Below are 26633 nucleotides of genomic sequence, written 5' to 3' on the forward strand. Positions count from 1 at the left end.
TTAAGTCTAAATTATTTAGCAATAAAGTAGGAGTGAGATAAAAAAATCGAATCACCTACTGTAAGTCAAGTGAGAGTAAACCGAAAGTTAAAAAAAAAAAAATATTATAAATAATTTAAATGTTTTATAAATATTTTATAAATATTTTACGTGTAGTTTGTTAGGATTGTAAATTAGTAATAATAAAAAGTAAATGATAGACATCAATATTGAACCAATTTATGAACTTGCCAATTTCATCCAAATAATCGTACATTCACTGCTAAGATAGAGTTGTACATTGTGCATCCAGACTTGTACACTCTCACATAAATGGGCTTTTTGCTTTAACTGGGTTGGAAGAAGTCTGTGCAGAGGTGCCAGGTTTGTCGATTGCTGGACAAAGACCTTTCCATTTGTGTATTTCCGCAGTCTTTCGATACCAGAGTTACAAACAAAACAAAAACAAACTCAAATCCAAATCTCTCTTCGCAATATCTGCAGAATATCAGCTGCTTTCTGTTATGAAATCCGCTGCCACTTTCAACTTTTAGCGATTCCCATCTCTTTCAACAGATGGTGATTGCAGCACCTCGGTTTATTTCCATCGGTAACCCCAAAAATACAAATCCCGTCTCTTTCAATACGTGTAGATTTTACTGTGTAATCATTCGTATTCGTATGCTTTACTTACTAAAAACTTGAGGTCATTGTTTGAGGGCAGTTTGTATAACGAGTTAGTTTCATGGATACATATTTGACCAATTCGATCGTATAAGGAATTCGTATGAACCCCGAAAGAAATCGTTTAATTAGTCAAATCCTCGGGTTTAGTATCACATACGAAATCAAAGTTTATGTTTCTATGAAAACCTTCAACTGATTGTTTGGTCAAATTCTTTTATTTTTGCAATCAGGAACGATAATCTGTTTGAGCCCTATTTCCAATCAGCCTAGAAATGTTGTTCTTCCACAGATTATATTGATTTTGTAGGGTTTTTTTCGGTTGATTTTAGGTTCTTCATGTGGTGTTTGTCATTCTGAAGGCATTGGTTGCTCTACATCATATGGAGTCACTAGCAATTGGATTCGATCTCCTGAGATTACAAGAACTTGTGATAATTTAGAATCAAGGTTTATACTTTATACATCTTTTGGCAACCCACAAAACTTAAAACAGTTATCTAAATTGGGTGTATATGTATTAAAAAATCCAGATTCAGATACAAAAATCAGTTTCTTGGAGATGTTGGATTAAATTGGAGGCGAATTGGTCGAAAAAATTGCATGTCCAAAGTTTCAGTTGCTGCAGATTATCCTGATTCAGTCCCTGAATCATCATCATCATCATCATCAAGTTATGTTGCAAAAAATGGATATCATCCACTTGAAGAAATAAAAAATTGCAAAAGAGTTCGTGAAACCAAGCTTACAAGTGCAGAAATTGCAAAGACAACAATCGAGGTTCTTAAACTTAAAACACATATTACTTATTGATGCATAAATCTTTCAAGTTTTGATTAGTTGATGATGAAAAAATTATGGTCTACTTTTGGTTGTTTTAGGGTAATAGTAGTGGATTGTTGATATTCCCTGGAACAATACACTCTGAACCACATGAACATATCTCATGGGTGGAATATCCATATGTGATTGATGATAGTGGAGGTTTGACATTCAAATCTTTATTTCATATAACATTAAAAAGTTCAAAGCTTTTATTTGATATATGTCAAAAACTTTAAAGATTTATTTGGAGGGTACCCTTATTTGAAATATGTCAAAAAGTTCAAAGCTTTATTTAGTATTCTTAAAAAAGTTGCGGCTTTATTTGTTATACATCAAAAAGGGCAAAGCTTTACTCGTTATACATCAAAAAGTTCAAAGCTTTATTCGTTATGCATCAAAAACTTTAAAATTTTATTGGAAATATATGAAAAAGTTCAAAGCTTTATTTAATATACATCCAAAACTTTAAAGATTCATTTGTTATGTATCAAAAAGTTCAAAGCTTTATTCGTTATGCATCAGAGAGTTCAAAGCTTTATATGATATACATAACAAAGTGGAAAGCTTTATTCGATATATACGAAAAAACTTTTAAAGATTTACATATTATATTCCAAAAAGTTCAAATCCTTATCAAATATACAAAATAAAAAGCTTCAAATCTTTATTCATCATACATCAAGAAGTTCAAAGCTTTATTCATCATACATCAAGAAGTTCAAAGCTTTATTCAATACACACACTAAGTAGTGATAACAAGTTATTTTTTCTGCATATTTCTTTAATATAAATGATAAATCCTTGTTTTTAATGTCCTCTATTTTCTTCAGATATATACTTTAAGGTTCCAGATGATGCAAACATAATGCAAGATCCTGAAGCAAGAAACCCTGTGGTAACAACTTTCTAGACTCTTAACTCTTAACTACCAATTTCACCTTAATCATCTTATCTGACAATTTTATCACATTTTGATTAATACTTAAGAATTAAGATCATTCTTTTTTATTTATTTTCAGAATGTTTTAATTGGAATGGATCTTCCAGTTTTTGAGAATCAAATGTTATCTATCCCTGAAAGTCATATTTCTGATACCTCTCTTGATGACATTCTTTTCTTTGAAGACTATTATGAGGTATTTTTATCCTACTTTCTATTTTATTATCTTTTTTTAAAAATACTACATTGTCTTTGTTTATTATTAATTATTATTATTATTATTAGGATGAGGTTCCAGATATGCTGGGTGGCTTTACAGAATGGGGTATACCAATTGATTCTGCTGGGGTTCACCCGATTTATTTTGCTAAGTGTTTGACAAAGGTGATACAATTACAATCAAATATCAATAGTAGAGCTAATATTTATCATTTTATCTTTTTGTTTTTGGAAGCTTTTTATAAAATTTGGGTGCCTTTTAGGCTTCTAACATGGAATATTCTAGAAGGATGGATCATCCCTCAAATGGGGTTTCTGTTTTGGGATGCTTAAGTCCTGCTTTTGTTGATGAAGAGTTGTATTTAAGAAGACTCTTTCGTGTTGAACAAAGGGATGCATATGATGAGAATTGGGAAGGTAAAAAAGTAAAAAAAAAAAAAAAAAAAAAGGAGGTTTAAAGTTTAAACATATAACTTATGAGTTATCATATAATTATATTTTTTATTTTATGTGCAGATGAAGATGTAAACTGGAGTGCCTCACTTTTTTACAGATTGGAGATTATGAAAATAGAGTTGTTCTCTGTGTATGGTGTTCAGGTATGCATATAAATCTTGCTTTACTAACATTAAAAAAAAAAAGTTTATACATTTTCAATTTTATGGAACTGTTTTTATATATTTTTTTTACAGTCGGTAATAAATTTGAAAGATTTTAGAGAAGCTGAAGCTGATATTCTTGTACACTCGATTCATGAGATTGTTGAAAACTTGAATGAGAACACAATGAACTCTAATCTTGCACTTAGAGCTTTATGTAAAAAGAATGGATTTCATGTTGAGGTAATACCTTTTTTTTTTCTTGGATTTATTGGTTGGTTATTGTTATTATTATTTTTAAATATATATCTAGTTTTGTTTACTTTATAGGAAGCAAATATAATTGGTGTTGATAGTCTTGGCATGGATGTTAGGGTTTGCATTGGCCATGAAGTGAGAACCCATCGTTTCCCCTTCAAAATTCGGGTAATAATTCATCATACATTTGCTAAAATAAGCCGGATTTTGGCTAACATGAGCCGGTTTCTCAAAGATTCATGTGATTAGGTCTTTATGTCTCTCTAAATGAAGTAAATGGGATGGGAACCCACAATTTTTCTTTTTCTTTTTACACCATATAAATATATGACCTATGGCTAAAATGAGCCGGATCTTGGAAGATTCATTCGATTAGATGTGCTTTAAGTGAATGTAACCCATGATTTTTCTTTTTCGTTTTATGCCATATAAATATATGACCTATGGCTAAAATGAGCCGGATCTTAGCTAAAATGAGCCGGACCTTGGAAGATTCATTTGATTAGATGTGCTTTAAGTGAATGTAACCCATGATTAATCTTTTAATGTTACATCATATAATTATATGACCTATGGCTAAAATGAGCTGCGGATTATGCTAAAATGAGCCGCGGATGATGGAAGATTCATTTGGTTTGTTTCTGTTTATTTATTTACAGGTGACATCAGAAACGGGTGCAGAAAAACAGATTCAACAGCTTTTGTTTCCAAGAGCAAGGCGCAAGAGGCTGACAAGGAAACAAATGGATTGAAAGTTGTAAGAAAGCGCAAGAATAAAGACATCCAAGAGTTCATGATAGATTTAGGATTAGATTGAAAATAAAGAAATGAATAATGAAAAATGTTGTTCAAAACACTTGATTTGTGATGCTAAGTTTCTTTAATGAGTAAGTAGTAGTCATAGTTTAGTATTAATAGACTGATGGTTGTATGCTTTCAAGAGAAAGGAAAGCAAAATCATATTTGATTAAAGAAAATGTGGTTCTTTAATTGTTAAGAGACCAAATCCTTCATGAAAGTTCTCCCAAATTGCTCTTAAAATCTCATCCCCCATATCATGTGTGTGAAAGTATTTGGGAGGAGAATACATTTTAAAAAAATGATTCATAATTCAATATAAACTAATTAATTTATTAGTGGGGTCTATTTTTGAAAGGATGTAATATTGCACCCATACATGGGTACTTACAAATGCTGATGTGATACAATTAAAAGATGAGTGACATTGTATTGATGTGGATGATCTAAGTATATATCTATCTTATATATTTATTTTAAACTTCATATTTTAGTTTTATAAATGATGAGATCTAAAATATGTTCTTACTATTTTATCTAATATAACGAAAATATATTATTTAAAATAAAGAATGTTAAAGTATGTTGTTCTAAATAAAAAAAAGAGATTAAATAAACAGAGATATAACTGAAATATGTTGTTATTCTATTATTATAAGCTTAAATTTTATCATCTAAAATTAGAGATAATAACGAAAAAACCACTATATTTTGATATTTTTCCGATTTAACCATTTGATTTTAATTTGTTATGAATAAACCACTCATATTGGATAAACGTTATATTGCAACCACTATGATATGCAAATGCAGGTCAAAAATGTAACGTCTCTCTTTTTGCTCTAACAAAAACCATTATATATAATGATAATAACGAAAAAAAAGCACTATATTTATGAAAAAATAGGAGTCGTGATAGAATTTTTTTGAAGATATGGATGATTTTTGTAGAATAAAAAATAGACATTACCTGTTTGACATGTATATGTAGGTAATAGTGGCTGTGATATAATTTTATAAAAAATGAATGATTTTTTAGAACAATTTAAATTGGATGGTTTAAAATAAAGTAGTTTTTTTTGTTATTATCCCTCTAAAATTATTAGTTTGTTTTGAATTCACTGTCCAATGAAATATTTTGTTACACTTCGGACCCAAAGTTATACATCAGCACAAGAAATTTTCTATTAACTTGAAACCATATTAAAGGTTATGTGTAACCTCAAAATTAAAACTTATAATAAGTACAAACTTAAATTTTTTTTTTTCGAAAAAAATAAAACTTAACTTTTTATTTACTTTTATATCTTAAAATTATAAATGCCCAAAAAATAGTTTATTTTTGGACCAAAGTAAAGATAATTTACAAAAAAATATTTTTTTTTCAATGAATAAACACCTATATTTTATCATCTTAATACCTTACTATTGGCTTTGTACATTGAGGATTTACCAAAAAAAAGTTCAGAAACAATTGTGCAAATCTTACAAAACGTAAAAGATCACCGAATTCCAATTTGATGAACAACTTAAGAACATTTCACATTAATTCTCTTGTTAGATTTTTAATATGTTGAACCAAATTAAACTTGTTTATATAATTACTTTGTTTATTTCATTCTTATATAGTTGAAATTTTATTCCATCGTATCAAACCTAGTTTACACTCCTACCCTAAAACTCCACAAACCATAAGGTGAAATGCCAATAAAAAGAATAGCTTTTAAACCAAAAAGCCAAATACTTAAGGACTTATGGAGAGTTTACAAGACAAAAGATAAGATTATACTATTAGTATTTCTAATCATCAAAATGCATTTTTCTCTTTTCGTAAGAATAAACTCCAAGATCAAATCTTCTTGATCTGTGTACCGCTTCCGGTTTTTCTTTCACTACTGGAAGCAGACTCATGCTTATTACTGTTACTGTTACTGCTACTGTTACTACTGCTGCTACCAATAGCTACATACGATTTATTTGAACCCACACCACCAACTTCTTCATCTAAATATCTACTTCTTTCTTCCACTTCATCAACAACTTCTCCATGGTTTTCTTTATCAAACCCTGAATAAACAACAAGCCCAACAGCAACAGCAGCAAACGCCACAAAATACATCCAATCCACCTAAGTCAAAGTCAAAAGTCAAAGTCAACAATATCTCCAAATTAGAACTTCTAAAATCAATATTTTTATTTTTTACAAACCTTTTCATGGTATGCAAAGATACGAATCAAAACTGACCACATGTCGGATGTCAATAAAGACAGATTTAGCATTGTCGATCCACTCATCTGAAATTATTAAATTATCAACAAACATATGATAAGGGGCAAAAAGGTAATTTTGTAATACCTTCAGCAAAACAGGGACTCCCGAGTAAAATAGAAACATTGCTGCTGCAAATCCCGTGTAAGGAAGCAACTAAAAGTCAAACAAAACAAACAACATGTCATTCATAATAAGGAGGGCATTTTCGTCTTTTTCAGAGAGAGAGAGAGAGATTACAGCTCCTGAAGACCAATGGATGGATTTGAGTTCCTCGCGTTCAAGTATGCTTCTATCGACATTGTTAAAGACAACAAAAGCAAAAGGGCAAAATGTTTTTAATTTCTTTATATTTATAGTATTTGGGAATATTGTTATAATTTGGTATTAGATTTTGCAAATTATAAAAGCCCTAATTGAACACAAAATGAAAGAAGGATACATTTGAATACCACTAATAATAGCGCCAAATAACCCCAACATAGCCATGAGTTCAATTCTATCAGCAGTTTTCACAAAGAACTCCTGCATAACTCCAAATTGATCCATCAACCAAAATGACAAAATTACCCTTTGACCAAAAAGGTTAAACGACAAGAAGATTACCTCGCTGACATTGCTGACAGCATAAAGGGTAGCCCCTGCAACCACTAGAAAGTCGCCCTTGATAGGGCTACTTCCGCTTTCTAAAATTATACAAAAATACAAAATTAAAAAAACACCAATTGATTATATAAATGTATTTTTTGGTAATTTCAATATACTTACGTGATCGATCTGCCGCATGAACATCTGAAAAGATAACAAGAACAAGACCAGCAATACAAATGGAAACACCTGCGATTTTCTTGAATCTGTATTTTGTCTTTAGGAAAAGCCACGTCAGCAAGATCACAGAAGGAATTGACCAACAATCGAGTAACATTATACTTGTTATAGATGTGTATTGATACGCCTTCACCACTGTTTATGATATAAAAAAGTCAACACCTTTTTCGTTATTAAGTCAAAAAGAAACATTATTCGTATTTCATAATCATATATTATAGGCTTATAGCTTACCTAGATAATTCGCCTCTACATCTACAAGTCCAAGAAGTAAATAGTAATACCATTTAGCCTACAAAAGTATATAAAAAAAATATAATTAGAAACAAAGATTAATAACGTCATAAAGTATGAAGTGAGAAGAAAATATGGATTGAAGATAAAAGAAAAAACCTTAAGCCCACTTTTTCTGTATATTAGTATTCCTCCATAAACGATTGCTAACATCACATAGTTGGCTAAAGATTGTGAAGTAGGTGCGTTGATTCCTAAGTTACAAAAAAAAATAGTATAATTAGAAAATATATGAACTTTTACATGACAATATAGAGAAAATAACATTAGATTTGGCAAAAAAAATGTGTGATTTTGGATAGAAAGTGGCAAGTATGAATGTATGATGTTCTTTTCTCCAAAATAGGCTGTTCTTGCAAATTATATAGTGAATTTTTGGCATTTTTCACAATTGGGATGCTTAATTTTCAATAAGAAGAAACTTATGGTGCTTGAATACTTAAAAAGAGTGAAGAATAAAGCAAAGTGAATTACAACTTACAGCATCAAATACCAAGACTTTTAGCATATGATAAAATAAAGATAAAAACACTTTCTTGGAGTCTTTTAAAACCAAAAAGTGGAGTAGATTATAGAATAGAGAACGAAAACCCCCTTTTTGTGTAGAATTAAATATTATTAGCTTTATTGGAGATTAATCGTATAACACTATGTCACTATTACAGGTAGTTTGACTGGTTTCAAGAAGATCGATTTTGTTTCCATTAATGGAAAATCCCCAAAAAGACAAATGAAATGCGAATACAAATTACGAAAAACAAACCTCTTCTAGCAAGCTCCGAAGATGAAAATCCAGTTGAGGTGATAAGAAGAGAGAGAATCTGTCCCAATACAAGACCTACCACTGTCTTCTTCGCTAAAACTTCCTTCAAATTCGCCATGATTGAATTAAAAAGCTCTTAACCTTTTCCAGAATTTAGGAAAAAGGTTAATCATACACTCGAATCGAGAATACCCAGAAACCCAATAGAACTCTACTTGCGATTCGTTTGGGTAGAGAAATCTTTATATGGAACGAGTGAGTGAAAAAATCGCTCCCAACTTTTGGATTTGAAGTGGGTAGGTTTGGAAAATGAAGAACTCTTGAAGTTATCAAAGAAATTTGATTGCTTTGATACAAAGAAGCAAGTCAAACTCAATGATTTGATACTTTGATAGTGTATAAGAATACGAGTGACAGAGTTTGAAACGAAAGAGACCTTCTATATAAAGAATCAACGGCTGTAAAGAAGTCCAAAAGCCTTTAGGACAATGGGGAACATAAAAACGATATTTCATCGTTCTTTTCATCATTTCTTTTTAATTTTTTAAGCAAATGTTGACAAAATAAATATATTATATAAGTTTGCCTTATAACTTATAAAGCCGAACAACAGATATCCTAATTTCCAAACTAAATTGAAAAATTTAGCATTTTAAGTTTAAAATTATAGATGTTAGTATCAATGTCTGGATTCAATCTGACTAACATTATCCAAACTCAAATTTCGTTAAGACATTATATTTAAGGACAACAAATTAAAGATTACTTTAAAAATGAATCAAGTGAACATATTTATTATAAACAAAACCTAATAGATATTGTTCAACATATTTAATGTTAGGTATTTACATAATATATATACATGATGTATCACAATTTATATATTACATTTTATGGGCGTGTTTGGCAAAAGCAGCAGTTAGTTGGAAGCGACTAACGGGTAGCTGGTAGCGTGTAGCAGATAACTGGTAGTGGGAAACTGTAGCGTTTGTTTTTTATATGAGTGTTTAGCAAAAGTAGTTAGTAACTTTTGAAATATATAAAATTACATAAAAAGACAACTGACTACAAATAAATAAATACATAAATATATTTTTAAGGGTAATTATGAAAATTGATTTCAAAAGCTCAATAGCGTTTTGTTAAACGCTACATGAAGTAGCTTTTAAATTTGGAGCATTTTGTTTAAACTAAAAGTTAAACGCTCGTACTACCAAACGAATCTTTTTGTTTAAACTAGAACGTTTTGTCAAAAGAAAAAAGCTAAAAGCTTCCAAACGCTTCCAAAACCTTCATGCCAAACAGGCAAACACGCCTTATATCAGTGACAAATATGTCATGTTATCATATAATATAGGTTAGATAACATATATAATATATATTGTTAGATGAAAATTCAACAATCAACTAATTAAACAAAAATAGTTTAATGCAATATGTATTCAAGTAGGAAAGAAATACAAACACGACAAATATATTTAACATATTGATATAGTAAGTAACGAATTACAAGATTGATGCTTTTAAATACAATGTTCAGATACAAAAATATATGTAGACGAACTTGTTTAAAAGATACATGGATGTGAGACTCGTGTATTACATAAGTTAATTTAAAGAGAATTAAATATTAAATTCTAAACATTTGAGAAGATTGAATACAAGAAAAGTGAGAAAAATTTTGAATTATTAAAATTAAAGTATTTTTTTTTTTTTAAATGTAAACAAATAATTTAGATAAATAAATAAAAGAAATTAATGAGGCTTTAATTTATGAATTTTAAAATTAGAAGGTAAATTCATTAATGAAATAGATATGCATTTATTATTATATTTAAAAACTATGTGGAATTTAATAAAATGACATTTGAAAAAATTAATTTAAAATAACCACAAAATAACATGTGATAAAATGAATGAGAGTGTCACATGTGACAAAAAATATTTATTTATTAAAATAGATTTGAAATATTAATCATAGGAATAAATATATATTGAAAATAATATATATTATATAGATAGTATCACTTCTAAAAAAAATTCATATTATTCAAATTCAAAATATATTAATTACCGGATTTTTGTATCCAAATTTGAATGTTATAAGTAGTATTTTTTTTAATTACTTGGAAACCTTATTTTTTCTAACTTGTATTCAAGATGATCAATAATATATCTTATGTTGCAACAAGTCCCTTATTTTTAATGCAAAATCCCATCAAACTGTATGTTTAGTTATTTTCTAATTATGGTTTTTATTTTCTATATAAAACCTTTAAAATTATAGCTATAATCATCAAGTTAAAAGAAGCTAAACCTAAATAGATTATTGATGAACACTATGAAAAAATGTTTTTTTTTTTTTTTTTTAACGGCACCCTAAAAAAGTGTTTGGTATGTAGATAATAGCAAAAAGGTAGGTCAAAAAGCATCCACTTTTTGTAAAAGGCACAAATGCATATGTGTGTGGCGGAGTGAGAGGGGGTTGGTGGCATGAGTTAGGGAAGAACAAAGACTAAACAAGAAGCAAGCATGACCTCATTTTGTGGTGGACACACTGAGAGATATATATATTTTAAAACAAAATTAAAGTTTAACATGTAAAGCCATAAATAAATTTAATTTTAATACTTTCTTGGATATTGAAATATAAAATGATGGGCGATATAGGACTTTCAATACATTATAAAATCAAATCCCGTAAATTCCCACAAACCTTTGTAATTGCTTTTCCAATATAAGTTTCAAATTTTAAATTGTCTTGTGGTTCATGGTGTCAACATTTATTAGAAAAATATGTGTTTCTGTTAAGAAGTTGAAGATTCAAATCCTAATCGTAATAAAATATGTAGATTTATGAGTAAAATAGTGGTATGTGAATCAATGGTATATTTTTTTCAAAAATATGTCTTATGAAATTTTATGTTTATCTATTTACAATATTAAAAGATACTCGGTATTCATACATTAATATTCAAAATCAATTATGTATGTGTATATTTACAACATCACATGTGGTGGTGGGATGAGTATTTCGTAGGGTATGTAAAATGAGGGACATCACTACGAAACGAAAAAAACAATATCCTTTTGAGCATTTTCTAATAGAGTACTTATTTTGTAGGTCCTAGATTTATGGTTAAAATTGAAATTCCTTAGATTTTGCTTGTTTAAAAAAAAGTTGAGATAAATAGTTATTTTTGTCTTATTGCATTTTTTTTATATTTCCAATTAAAGTTGTATTTTTGCATAATTGAAACCGATAGAGATCTCACTTTTAACCAAGAAAGGAGTAGTTAAATCTCATTTTCACGATTGAAACACAAGGATTGTAAGCATCCCCGTTTGCCCAAAATGCAAATTCCAAGAAAACCCAAGTTTTGGCTCACCAAAAATCATCAAGTTATATACATATCATAAAGCGCTATTGCCATAAAAGTCTCTATGTTTATATGGAAAAAATATGTGGTTATGTCCTAAGTATAATTTTGTGTTCATTAATACCTCACATTTAGGTAAGTTTTTTCATTTAAAAATTGTTGTCAAGCTCTAAACAAATAACTGGTCACATGAAGGTTTTTATATAAATATGAGGGCTTTAATGAAATATGTGGTTATGTCCATTTCCTTCTCAACAAAGTAGCCACCATCGCCATCTCCATCTCTAACACCACCACCACCACCACAGTCACCGTCAGTCGCCGTCTTCGACACCATCTCTAACGCTCACTATCCCTTCCCATATTCGACACCATCTTCAACACCCTCTACGCCTTCACTGCTATCCCCTCAGACGAAACCCTAGCCACCTCCATCGGACGATTCAAACAACAATTCCATCGGACGCTTCCGATGATTTTGACTATTCTAACGGCGATGGAGCTATGAATAAGATGAATTGTGTGTCGATTTCATGGTTTGTGTGTGTGTCGATTTTTGCAAATATGTGCGTCGTATCAATCTCTGGTGTGGTCAATAGTGATGGTTTGTGTGCGTTTGTGTCGAGTTCCTGGTAGTGATGGCGGTGATGGTTGTGGTGGTGGTGGTGTGGTAACAGACGGTGTTGTTGGTTGTAGATGGTGGTGGTGATGGTAGCAGATGCTGGTGGTAGTAGACAATGGTGGACATACACACATTTGTAAATATGAGGGCTGGCTTTGTGACCGGCTAAGGCCTAAGAAGGTGCAAAACCTGCTAAAATGTTAAAATGAAAAAAAAAAAAAAAAAAAAAAAAAAAAAAAAAAAAAAAAAAAAACTAGGCATCAATGAACATAAAAACGGATTTAAGATATAAGCATACATTTCATACCAGGGATTTTATAACAACGCTCTATCTTAAAATGAGAAATTTCAAATCAAAATTCAGAAAGTATGATTTACTTTTGTCATGAAATGTTTTGTATAAATAAATATTGAAAAATGAGCATCTTTCATTGCAAAATACCTGGTTGCAGAATCAAACCAGAAGTGGTTTAGGTTGGCATAGCCGTTCTTTTTCAACTTTAAATTCACCTTTTTATGGTGTCAATATACTACTTTTTTTGCATAAGATCCAAATAACCAAAACTAGTAATTATTTTTAGTATTCTTTCTTGAATATTGAAGGTACAAAATATACCACCACATAAATTCCACCATAGAAGTAACTGTAACAAAATTTCATTAAAATTTGGCATAAATTGATTCTAATTTGCTTTTCTATATATATATATATATATATATATATATATATATATATATATATATATATATATATATATATATATATATATATATATATATATATATATATATATGGGTAAAGTGAATATACCTAACAACCTTATATAAGCTTAGGTACCTAACTCCATAATACTACATCGGTTTGTATCATATTTACATTGTAATTGCCTAAGGTTCTTAAACTTCAACCCCATAACTTTATTACTTCCAAAATCTTTGGACTTTCACCAATATTTTTCTTTTACATCACATCTTTCTATTGAATACCGCCTGATAGGCTTCATATCCTACCGCTACAAATGAAATGATGTAGGAGAAATATAATGATGAATTTCCAAATTTTTTTTAAGTAAATCAAGTTTAGAGATGAAGTTTAAGAACCTTGGATGATTGCAATGAAAATTTAATGCAAAATGACCTAGTTTGATGAGGTTAGGTACCTAAGCTTATATAAGGTTGTTAGGTATATTCACTTTACCCTATATATATATATATATATATATATATATATATATATATATATATATATATATATATATATATATATATATATATATTAAATCAACAAAATATATTACAAAAACCGGTTACTAAAATATAAAGATGCCGAATTAGACCCAACTTTATTCAATTGGCTTGATTTTCAAATAATAATAATAAATTTTAAAACACAAATCCAAATAAGGGATTGTTTGGTGGGATATCAACTTTTAAAATATAATTTTTTATTAGATAAGAAAAGGCAATAAGAAAGAAAAGGAGACAATCGTGTGAAATAAAAAGAAAAGGAAAACGGTTTATTGAAAAATTATGGTATTTCTAAAACACGTTTTTTTTTGTTGTTGTATAACTCATTTTAAAATTTGAAGTTGTGAACAAGTAAGAGGCTATCAAACATTCTGAAAAACTAAGAGTTAATGATTGAAAATTTTGGAGTTGTGAACAAGTAAGAGGCTATCAAACATTCTGAATCTGAAAAACTAAGAGTCAATGATTGAAAAATTAAAAGACTACCATACAACCCTTAAATACTTTGAATTAGATCATTTTCAAAGGAAAAAAATAGAATCATTTAATAACTTTCTATGAATTTTTTTAGAAAGTTCAAACAACACAGTGGCATCAATATACAACATTCAAAATTCTCAACTTATGACACAACTATTAAAAAAAACTCCAATGAAAGCCCTAATTACTACAAGAAAACATTACACACCCCCAATTATACAAAACTATGCTTCATTTTGACTGCATTTTCAACCCTAACATCTTGTTAAGGGCACCAAAATACACTCTCACACTTGAAATCACAATATCTATGGATGCCCTGTTCCACCGTAAAAAAAAAAACAATTATATAATTTAAATTTCCATTCTTTTATCCCATCTTTTTCATTTCTTTCTATCACATCATTGTATTTTAATCTATTTTTCTTACATGCATTGTATTTTGAAAAATATATTCAATGAAATCACTGAAAAGTACATTGCGATATATATATATATATATATATATATATATATATATATATATATATATATATATATATATATATAATATACGTATATGATCATGCAATCTTTTCTCCAGATGAATGAGTTGTTGTGTGGTGGTTGTGTTCACTAATTACAACATGTGTGCTTGCAGTTACATCAATTCCTGCTGTAACTGCAGACATTGAGTGCTCCAAAAGTTTCACATGTGCCTGTAAAAAATGATAATTTAAAATATAAACTTAAATACCAAATTTAACTTAGCTATTGTTTCTTTTTTAATTTAATAGACTTAAACATGGATAAATTGTTGTATACAAAAACCATCTGAATGATACTAAATGATCATTTTGCCCTCGTTTAATTTTAAAGATTTATGATTTGAACCTTGACGATGAGATCAACTACTTTATAAGATGCATCAACAGGTCATGTTCCAGTGGAGCAAGCAATGTGTTATTTTCATTCATTGTCTGTTAACTTAAGTGTTGATGTAGATAGACCGAGGGTCCCACATGTAACCTGTGAATTTTATGATTTGGTTTTGGTTAATTGAGTTTTTTTAATAAGAATATGTTTTAATTGGGTCCCACACACCTAAACATCTCCAAACTTCCAAACAACTTGGGGTTGGATTACTTCATCTGATACCAATGCTACTAGATCATCATCAGTGATAACCTAAGACATAATAATTTGATTAGATTTTAAAATAATCCAAAGTTAAATACCATGAAAAGAAGGTTTTTGATTTTTACTTTTTAGTACCTTTTTCATTTCAGCTACGGATTTAAATCTCCAAACAAGATCATTAAGTTTTTTTTTTTTTTTTTTTTTTCATTAATGTCATAACCAAGCTAAAGAGCAAATAGAACCAATATTTAATGTATAACAAAAAAAGTATTGGTAACTTAGTTAAAAAAAAGTCAAAAGAGTTCAAAAGAGCATTTCACCTCAAAAAGTTTACATTTCAAAGCATGGCATCCACTATATAACAATATATGAAAATCGTTAGAGTATGCAATCTACATTCTACAGAACATAATCTTCTATAAAGAAATTAATATATTCAAAGAACTCGATGCAATATAAGAGACCAAAATTAACAAAAAAAAATAACTTTTATAAGAATATACATGAGTTTTTCAAGTGTAAGTCCAGATTCATTAGATCAATAAAGTCCAATATCTTTAGGAGACATGATTTCATATGTGTTTCTGTTCTTTAGCATTCCATCCTACAAAAAAAAGAGCAAGGGTTATCCGGTATAAGTTAATTGAAATTTTGAAACTTAAACTTTTCCCACAAACTAGAACCTGATGGATTCCACTTTCATGAGCAAAAGCATTAGCATCGACAATTGCTTTATGTGGTTGCACCATTAGTCAACTATACTCTTCCACCTAAATAATAACATATGTGTGAATACATTAAGCTTTATATAATGTTATAAACTTATAATGTATTAGAAGGAAAGTTTAAATATATACCATTTTGCTAGCCATGACAATATGTCTTGTATTACTGCCAGTATACAAACCACCCAATAACTCTCCTTTGCATTTTAGAGTCATTACAACCTATGTTCAAAAAAAAAGAGACCATTATTTAAATAACTTTTAATTTGTTAAAAAATGGAGACTTGAACTTGATTGTATATTATTTATAGATTTACACTCACATCTTCCAAAGAAGCATTACCAACTCTTTCTTCAATTCATTTATTGTTACTTCTAATTGTCTTGCACCCGAATAAGCCCCCTGGAAACCAAATAGATTAGCATAAGAATCAAAGTTTACAAGACAAACATAAATATTGTATAATATTAGTAGATTACCTCTAGATTATTAGCAGTTGAAAGTCCTAAATCATTCTGAAAATGAGTAGAAATTATAACGTTCTCGATTCCAGGGGTGTTGGCTTTTATGTCAGCGGTGAGTTGCCCAAATTCACAAGGCTAGTTATAGCCCACTGTATTACAAATGTTGAGAGTGATTGCTCTTGCTTTATATACATTCTCTCAAGAGTGGCTAAACCTCCTCATGTTGGCCTATTATAATTGCACTTACTCATGAGACTTCCATCAAACCTACAACCACTTGTGCATGCTAATCATACATAATATTGATAGACGTGTGTGTATGTGTGTTTGTGTGTATGTATATATATATATATATAGAGAGAGAGAGAGAGAAAGAAAGAGAAAGAAAGAAAAAGAGAGATATGTTCAAATGTTTCTAACAACTATTGTGTTCTTGTATGGACCAATAAGAATTCAGAAAATAATAAATAAAATAAATAAATAGATAACGGTGATTTAGTAATTTGATATATAAAGTCCATAAATATTTCCTATAATCTAGTTACATTGAATTTTACCCTAATTTCTCCCATATTTATCTACGCCCGTTCTTTTTCCCTCACCCCACTTGTGTTTGTGTGTGTATGAGAGCATGTTCTTCATCATCGACAAATGCTCCCGCATCCCTCATCATCATCATCTCGTGATGCGATATCCATCTTCAACGCCTCCTTACCAATCGCCGACCACCATTGCTACCTAATACCACCGCCAACTACTTTCTTCCACGATAATCATGTTCAGTTTTCAGAGTCGTCTTCAAGCTATCAAGTACGATTCTCCCTTGGTTTGATTTCTCTTTTGTCTTTGTTTGAAGTTAATTGGATTTCAATGATTGAAAAAATCTGTTAAATATTGTGACATCCCCAAAATCTCGGCCAGAAAAGACCGATTTCATTTATGCTTTTTAAAATAATTTTCAGAGTAAATCCTTTTAATTTTAAAAGAGATGCGGAATTTGTTCCCAAAAACAAAAATAGATATTTATCAAAACATTTCATAAAGAAATATGATTTCATTTCATAATCAAAAGTCGGGATGTCATGTTCCGATACAGATCATAAAGCATAAACGATAGCATTACAAGTCTTTCAACAAATATATACATATACAGACTTGTAAACAAAACAACTTGATGTTCGCCCATCTTAAGCTCTTGCGCCACTTCCTGTAAAATAAATCAACTGAGTGGGTCAGGCTTGGGAGCCTGGTGAGCATATAGGGTTTTCAACCCACAATAAATAATTAAATTAATTATTATCAACCAACAATAACCCGGTTACCCATTCCCGTTATTCTCACTTTATGTCCCTAAAATAACTATCACAAGGGACCTAGTCTAAGAATATTTCATCGGGGCGACTACACATGCTTCGGGGGTTCCTCAGCAATATAAGTCAAATAAGGCAACCATGGGGGGGATGGAATACAGCGAATGAACACCCAAGTTCATTAACACCTACAGGTTATGAGCCTGCTAGCGTTCCACTGGACTGTCTAGAAAAGTCCGTGGTCGTCATCTAAATTCCGCTAGATGACTGGATCAAAACAACATCGAGGCCTCTCATCTGTTTATTACACACCAACTATCTACCCATATTCTACCCAACATATTAGTAGATAAAATATACATTTTTATACGTAGTTTCAAAACCTGTATAGCATGCTCAATCAAAACATTTTTCACATAACAGATGAGGCATACACACATAACACGTATTTCATAGAGAATACTTCAGATCTATAAGATAGAAGAGAGTGAATATACACTCACACGTATAACAACCAAATATATACACATAACACGTATTTTATAGGAAATACTTCATAATATTGTGTTGGAATGAAAGTAACTACACACTCACTCGATCAGAAGATGATCGGGCAGCACTACGGCTTGCAGAAGAGGTGTTTCTCCGTAGATCTGGAAGATCTTCACAAAACCGGGCTCCTCGCGGGCAGCGTTTCGGCTCGGGAATAACGCTCTTCGGGATTCTCGGGGCTTCGGATCTTGCTTCGGGGCTCGAGAATATTACCGGGGCTTCGGGGTATAAACGGCACGCAAAACGAGGCAAAACTTAGAGAGAAAGAAGAGTTTGAACAAGAGAAAATGGCTGAATTCGAGTTCTATTTATAGGCTGCTGGGTTTGGGATTACGCGGGGCGTACTCAAATTACGCGGGGCGTACTTTGACGTCACTGCGTGCGTCGACTGGTGGCACTCGAGTATTGGTCAGACAAGTTGCAACCGACTGAGTACGCGGGGCGTACTCAAATTACGCGGGGCGTAATTGACTTGTCAAACTTCTAAATTGCGTAACTTTCGCATACGAGCTCCGTTTTCGACGTTCTTTATATCCACGCGAAGGTCAGACCGTACTCTACAACTTTCATTTAGACTCCGTCGGCTAATTTTGACTTTTATTTTTATTATTTATTTTTAGAAGGCCGGGACAGAAAAACTTCGTTATAAATTCATAACTTCTTCGTCTGACGTCCGTTCTCGCCTAACTTTTCATTGCTTCGCTACTAACAACAAGATCTTCGATTCTCATTTAGATTGTTTTAGCTAAAAACCGCTCGATCTCAAATCGAGTATTCGGGCTGCATACTGCCACGTCGAAACTTCAGAAAATCATAACTTCCTCATACGAAGTCAGATTTGGGCGTTCCTTTTATGCACGCTCTCGGTTTAATGAAATCTACGACTTTCGTTTAGATCGCTAAGGCTAAATATCGTTCTATCTTAAATTCATATTTTACGTCACTCGGCGTCGTGCCGGTTCTGTCTCGAAACTTCGACAGGTCATAACTTCTTCGTTATAACTCGGATTTTGGCATTCCTTATATCTCCGAAATCCTTGTTTCGACCACTACAACTTTATGCAAAGATATCGGGCGTATCTCACACTTTAATTTTGACGCTTATTTCATTCTTAATTCATTAAATTATAAAAATCAAGAAAATAAACACATAAATCACATAATTCACATAATTCACAAATAATACATTCTTATTATTTCAAGTTGAGTTACAAAGGTTAACCTAGACTATTACATTGCTAAAAATGGCAAGCCTAGAAACACAGGCGTTACAAATATCTACCAATTCATTTTTTCTTCTGATACTAAAAAAATCCAAATATCTACCAATTCATGTTTTGCACTCAAATTTTCTATCTACTATTTGTGATTTTTAAAGTGAATCAAAATCAAGAATCAAATTTTTTCTATTATCAATGTTTTTGAATGTTGCTTGTATTGTTGTGTTTTTTGAATGTTGATAATAAAACATGTCTTCCAAGTGTTTGATATAATGTTAAAAATATAAATTTTTGTGTAAAAGATGCAAGTTTGATATGTTGGACTTATTGAGAAGATTTTGTCAAAATATGTTAAGGTAACACGTTTATACTTGTGTTGAAATATTCTGTTAAAATTAAAGTAGATAATATTTTGTTAGAATTCTTAAGGAATTGAAGTTTAAGTAACAAATAGAAATGAAATATTTTTTTAGAATTGATGTTAATTCGTGTAGTCATATTATTTTGGTGTTTTTATTTTATAAAAAAGAAGATGTTATAAATTCTATTAGCATATAAGTTAAAACTTGTGTGTATTCTCTCAGAATTTATTTATATAAAGAGAAAATTACAAAAATGGTCCTTATGGTTTGCCAAAAGTCACAAAGTCAGTCCCTGCTAATTTTTTTTGATGAACATGGTCCCTGTGGTTTCCAAAACTTGCATCAATGGCCCTTTTTGTTGATGCCGTTACTGTTCATCCGCTAGTGTAAGGGCATTTTGGTCTTTTCAAGTAGCATGGACTGGGTTTGTGACTATGGGTAAACCATATGGACCATTTATGTATTTTTTTCTATATTTTATGTTTATGAGTTTGTGACTTTTCCACCCATTTACTTTTTAAAATATCACTTTGAACCCTTCACTTTGAACTTTGAAAAATGTTACTTTCACCCCTCTATTTTCTAAATTTTCGTGTTTAACCCCGTATTATATATAATTTGTTTTTTATTAATAGCTTTTGTTCGCTAACCTAAAAAAATTATTTTTACGTGTTTATTTTCATATATTTGTCGGTATAATTCAAGGTGATCAACGTTTCAATTATAATTTAGAACTTTCTTTCGTTATTTTTTTTAAAGTTACATGTTTTTTTTTTATAAAATTGTCGGTTTAAATTCGAGCTTATTTTTCGACGTAGTTTTTTTTTTTTTTAACTTTATGTACGTTTCCTACGTATGAGACGGGTCATATATAATAACTTTCGTTTGTTAATTTTAAAAAATATATTATATTCGAGATTGTCTATGTTTTGATGTATTTTTTATACATTTTGTGCTTAATTTTATATACATTCCTACGTATCATTCAGGTCATATATAATAACTTTCGTTTGTTAGCTTAAAAAAATATAGTATATTCGAGTTTGTCTATGTTTCGACCTAACTTTTGTTTCATGTTTTTTACGTATCAATATAGATTCGAGTTTGTCTATATTTCGACGTAATTTTTTTTATGTTTCGTGCTTATTTTTTATGTACATGTTTTTTTCATTCATGTTTTTTTTATGTCGAAATGCAACTTTTATAACTATAATCACCAAAATTCAACTTACAAAATTCAAGCATATAATTACGCTTTTATCTATTATATGTGAACAAACTTATACGTGGGAACATACATAAAATAAGCACCAAAACGTACAAAAACAATTAAATCAAAACATAAAAAATAAAGAAAAAGAAAAACTCAAATTTATATCAGCACGTACATAAAAACAAGTAAGATTTTTTTAAGTTAATGAACGAAAGTTTAAATAATAAAAAATATATAATATGTGACCCTAATCATAAGTAGGAAACGTACAGAAAATAAAGCACGAAAACGTTAAAAAAATATGTTTCGCAAAACGTTTTGGTGCTTATTTTATGTATATTTAATTTTGTTAACATATAATAGATAAAAACGTAATTATAAGTTTGAATTTTGGTGATTATAATCATAAAAGTTACATTTCGACGTAAAAAACATGAATGAAAAAAACACGTACATAAAAATAAGCACGAAACATAAAAAAAATTACGTCAAAATATAGACGAACTCGAATCTATATTGATACGTAAAAAACATGAAACAAAAGTTAGGTCGAAACATAGACAAACTCGAATATACTACATTTTTTTAAGCTAACAAACGAAAGTTATTATATATGACCAAAATGATACGTAGGAATGTATATAAAATTAAGCACAAAATGTATACAAAATACAGCAATACATAGACAATCTCGAATATAATATATTTTTTAAAATTAACAAACGAAAGTTATTATATATGACCCGTCTCATACGTAGGAAACGTACATAAAGTTTAAAAAAAAAAAAACTACGTCGAAAAATAAGCTCGAATTTAAACCGACAATTTTATAAAAAAACCATATAACTTTAAAAAATATAACGAAAGAAAGTTCTAAATTATAGTCGAAACGTTAATCACCTTGAATTATACTGACAAATATATGAAAATAAACACGTAAAAATAGTTTTTTTAGGTTAGCGAACAAAAGTTATTAATAAAAAAACAAATTATATATAATACGGGGTTAAACACGAAAATTTAGAAAATAGAGGGGTGAAAGTAACATTTTTCAAAGTTCATAGTGAAGGGTTCAAAGTGATATTTTAAAAAGTAAATAGGTGGAAAAGTCACAAACTCATAAAAAAAAGTACATAAATGGTCCTTATGGTTTACCTATAATCACAAACCCAGTCCCTGCTACTTATAAAGACCAAAATGCCCTTACACTAACGGATGAACAGTAACGGCGTTAGCAAAAAGGGCCATTGATGCAAGTTTTGGAAACCACAGGGACCATGTTCGTCAAAAAAAATTAGCAGGGACTGACTTTGTGACTTTTGGCAAACCATAGGGACCATTTTTGTAATTTTCTCTTATATAAATGTATTTTGTCAAAATGTATTTAAGAATGTTTTGTTAACAAGTATATTTGTTTAAGTGATAATGCATTCTAGTAGAATTACTAGTAATGCATGTTATTATAATAGTGATAGTATATTCTAGCAGAATAACTAGTAATGCATGTTATTAGAATAAATTACAATTGTTTAATGTCTACTACATTCTATCAGAATTTATAGTTTTTATTTTTTTAGAATGCTCCGAATTTTTTAATATTTAAAAGTTGATTATGTTTTGTTTTATTTAGGTTTTGAAAAGACTGTCATTGATGTGGAAAACTAGAAAAAACATGGAGAATTAGAGTGTATTATTACAAAATGTATTATGCTAGAATGTATAAAAGGTTTCTTAACAATAATATTCTTTCGGAATGGATTAGTATTTTTGTTACATTTTGATTTTTTTTATTTTTTAACCATTTTTAGTTTTAATCTTTAAGAATAAATGTAATCCTTAAACCATTATTAGTCATAATGTAGCACCTGGTTCTTGGTACATATTATCTTATTTATATTTTTGCATTTTGACCTTGGACTCGGCGAGTTGAAGGACCAACTCGCCGAGTAGAAGCATGATGAGGTGCGGGGTTTAAGCTGTGGACTCGACGAGTCGGGTCCCGGACTCGGCGAGTAGACCCTGTCTGGACAAAAACCCTAACCCGAGGGTTTGCACCCTATTTAAACACCTTAACTTGGCCTCCTTCATCCCATTTGCTCCCAGGAGACCCCCATAGCAAACCCTAGCCGTTCTTGAAGCAATCTAAGGCATTTAGAGTGATTTTGGTGCTTTTGTGACCCTAGGAAGGAAGGAGAAGCTTGAAGGATCAAGAGGAGGCTAAAAGGATCCGAGTTTGAGCATCATTTGCAGTCTTCAGAAGGTATAAAGTCTATACCTTGTTAGTTCTTTTGATAGATCCCATTTTGTGGAGTTTTAGGGCTTTTCTAAGCCATTTTTGTCACCAACCATGATTGCAAGCATGGTTTGGATTTGATGTTTCAAATTTAGGCCTTTAGAGGGGTTACAAGACAGAAAGGATTGGCTCTTGCACTCAAAGAAGGCCTCATGCATTGAAAGAGCTTGTTTAAGTACATTTTGAGCTCAAAGTACCATGCAAGCACGTAAAGGTTGTAACTTTATGTGCTAAATCGATTGTAGAAGCATAGATCTATCTTTTGATCAAGGGTTGTACATCAGAAATCAAAGATTTAGTGAGTGGATGTGACCAACTCGACGCGTCCATTCTTGGACTCGGCGAGTCCAAGGTTTTGTCCCATATTAGTTGAGGGTCATAAGGACCCAGTTGAGTATGGAAAGGTTTTAAGGGGGTCCCGGGGAATGACCCAACATTTTGAACTAAGCCATTGTTATGGAAGTTCATGGGACTTGGCGAGTGCATGAGCAGACTCGGCGAGTCCAAGACAAACTTTTTAAGGATGAAGATGAACCCAACGAGTTGTTCATACAACTCGGCGAGTCAAGGACAGGACCTGTATATCAGTTGAGATGAACTCGACGAGTTATTCATACAACTCGGCGAGTCGGATGAGGATTCAGTCGATGTTCATTTAGAAGGAAAACTCGTCGAGTCATCGCCTAACTCGACGAGTAGAGACAAGTATAATGATAGATGGAAGGATAGGGACTCGGCGAGTTGGCGAGCCAACTGGGAGAGTCAGGTCACTAGAAGTTGACTTTAACTTTGTTTTGGTCAGGGATAAAATGGTCATTTTTGATGGGTTTTGGTCATAAGACATCCTATGTGCTCATACAAACCCTAATGCTTGGATCTAGGTTTCTCTATTGTACATGCTTTGAATCCAAGACTATAAACCCTAATTCTAGCATATGGAAATCGATATTAACATATAATTAGGTTTAAGATGTTACCTTGATTGTTATGTAGCAATAACAATCCCAATTCCACCTTGAATTGACTTTGGAATGCTTAGAGTCACAAGTGTCACTCCTCTAATGGCTTACAAACACCAAGAGCAAATGGAGAAGGTATAAAGAGAGAGGAGAGAGGTAGGAATTCGTCCTTAAGAAGCCTTGGGAAGGTCTTACACGAATTCATGAGCCAAGGGGGTTTATATAGGTGTACAGATAGGGTTTCAGTCATTATCCTTATCTAGTTGCTTGCTTACCAAGCAACCCATAAGATAATCCTTGAATCCTTATCATAGTCGAATTCTAAGGCATTATCACCTTAAATTCGTCCATCCTATACTTAGGATAATCCTTACCTTATTTTGTAACTATCACATAATTACAATTCAGCCCCTCTAGTTTAATTAATTACACTTGATCACAAAATTAATTCCTAATTAATTATTGACCAATATTAATTAAACAAATATGATTTCTCCTTTAATATATTACTCTTATAACATATTAATAAATCATAATAACCTCTCTCTCTATTTATTTCTCCAATCAAGTTGCTTTGGTGAAGGCAACCCAAAAGGACCATGCACCATCGGGTCAAGTACATACCAAAATAGTTATGGACTTAGACACTAATCCAATAGTCTCCCACTTGGATAAGTCTAATAACTATTATGCGTATGACTTCAGATCCTGATCTGCAATCGTAGCTTTCCAAAGCCGTTGTCAACTCTGATCCTATCGGATATGCGTGTCCTTAGATAAGGGATCATATATTCCTCCATTCTAGATATCGTAAAACATGATTTCTAATCATTTTCTTTGTACTATTTCTCGATCTCCAATTTATGACGACTGACTAATTGAACAAATCAAATTAGCCCTAGCCCGGCCGAGCATTTACGTTTGTCATCACTAAACCATCGAGGGGCCCAAAAGATATCACTTTTATCCTTCTTTGGATAAAAGGAACGGATAAACTTTGATACAATGCTTGCTTTCACTCACTAACCAAATCACACACAACAATATGTTTTATAACACCAAGTTACTAGTGCGTTTACATATTATCAATGTGCAACCGATTAGCAAGATACAACTCACACATCTCAGTTTCAAGAATATAAGATGTTATCGTCTCACTAATCACTCGTAATACAATTCATGGAGTGATCCAAGTGAGCGTGGGTTTAATCCAATGCTCAAATCATATTCGTAAGCACTCATGAACGTTGCAGCAAACATTTGCTTATGTCTAATACTTTTCTAGACAATCCACACACCAATTCATGACAGTCTTCATTCATATCTACTTCCAACATATGAGCGACTGTGGCCCGTTCGAATAATTCAATTATTCTTAATAAACTCAATTATTCTGGAAGTCAAAACATGCAAGGTGAAACACAAGAATAATACTAATCCCATATGGCCTCAAACCTTTGAGTATAAATGAAACTCCTTTTATTTATCACCATACCGATTACTCATTATTTGTCGTTTCGGGTAATCAACTTCTTACTTGAATTATTACACTTGTCCCATGCTCCTAGCATGCACACAATGTTTACCTATGGTTCTTACTTTGTGAAATAGATCATATTGGACACATTTCCAATCATTCTCATTTCACAACTCCAAATCTGTTTTTCATAAGTTTAAGAATATCAAATTCTTGCCACTTATAGAACATGCTAGCATCTAACATTCTATGCAATGATTCTTTCGTAATAGCATTGCACCAAAGTCACAAAGACTATTGCCAATGATATTATAAAATATTCTATCGGAGATTGTTACAAGACAATTCCTTAGATACGATGTCTCTCACTCAAAGTACATTCCTTTTAACATCAATTTTCATACACACCATTGTAAGGATAAAATTTAAAATCAAAATTTATTGTATTGCGGAAAAATTTGTCCTTACAATGCAACTCATTGAAAAACTTATGCTAATACATCTTTCTTAGCAATCTAATTCTAACTCTACGTAGTAGCTCAAGAATCTAATCTTCGAGAAACGCAATTGAAATCCATTCCTCCACGGTTAGATTCTGCTCACTTCTTCCCTTAAGCTTATTTTCTTTTCTTCGATCCTTCAAAACATCAATTGTAATCTTATCAAATTATGTATTCAGAATCTAGAATGAAGCTTAAAAGAGTTAGTTAATGGATTTTACCTAAATTAGAGCCATACGTTTCGACTCTCCC

The 26633-nt window shown here is 30.9% G+C and overlaps 2 protein-coding genes and 1 pseudogene across 3 annotated transcripts; 1 reads left to right on the forward strand and 2 right to left on the reverse strand.

Moving 5' to 3' along the window:
* The first annotated feature begins 335 nt into the window (after positions 1 to 335).
* Positions 336 to 4494, forward strand: LOC145037607 (Pentatricopeptide repeat (PPR) superfamily protein). 2 transcript variants are annotated; one of them, XM_078986319.1, is made up of 12 exons: positions 336 to 589; positions 996 to 1113; positions 1197 to 1443; positions 1545 to 1647; positions 2319 to 2383; positions 2508 to 2624; positions 2714 to 2812; positions 2911 to 3064; positions 3164 to 3246; positions 3340 to 3489; positions 3621 to 3672; positions 4164 to 4494. In XM_078986319.1, exons 1-11 carry the CDS (start codon positions 556 to 558, stop codon positions 3636 to 3638), a joined length of 1188 nt encoding a protein of 395 aa, XP_078842445.1. In that variant the 5' UTR covers positions 336 to 555; the 3' UTR covers positions 3639 to 3672; positions 4164 to 4494. The 2 variants fall into 2 exon arrangements, with proteins under 2 accessions (XP_078842445.1, XP_078842439.1); XM_078986313.1 differs by having other exon boundaries at positions 339 to 589; positions 3577 to 3672.
* Positions 4495 to 6010: 1516 nt separating this feature from the next.
* Positions 6011 to 8888, reverse strand: LOC145037622 (uncharacterized). The gene is made up of 10 exons (XM_078986326.1): positions 8457 to 8888; positions 7793 to 7887; positions 7634 to 7691; positions 7340 to 7534; positions 7178 to 7257; positions 7014 to 7096; positions 6812 to 6863; positions 6659 to 6727; positions 6511 to 6597; positions 6011 to 6430 (listed from the first exon to the last, which is right to left on the reverse strand). Exons 1-10 carry the CDS (start codon positions 8572 to 8574, stop codon positions 6152 to 6154), a joined length of 1116 nt encoding a protein of 371 aa, XP_078842452.1. The 5' UTR covers positions 8575 to 8888; the 3' UTR covers positions 6011 to 6151.
* A 5529-nt stretch (positions 8889 to 14417) lies between these two features.
* On the reverse strand, positions 14418 to 16746 carry LOC145007137 (2-isopropylmalate synthase A-like; annotated as a pseudogene).
* Between the last annotated feature and the right edge of the window lie 9887 nt (positions 16747 to 26633).

This window comes from Lactuca saligna, chromosome 1, assembly GCF_052625555.1.
Source record: "Lactuca saligna cultivar CGN05327 chromosome 1, ASM5262555v1, whole genome shotgun sequence".
In the NCBI taxonomy this organism is placed as follows: Eukaryota; Viridiplantae; Streptophyta; class Magnoliopsida; order Asterales; family Asteraceae; genus Lactuca; species Lactuca saligna.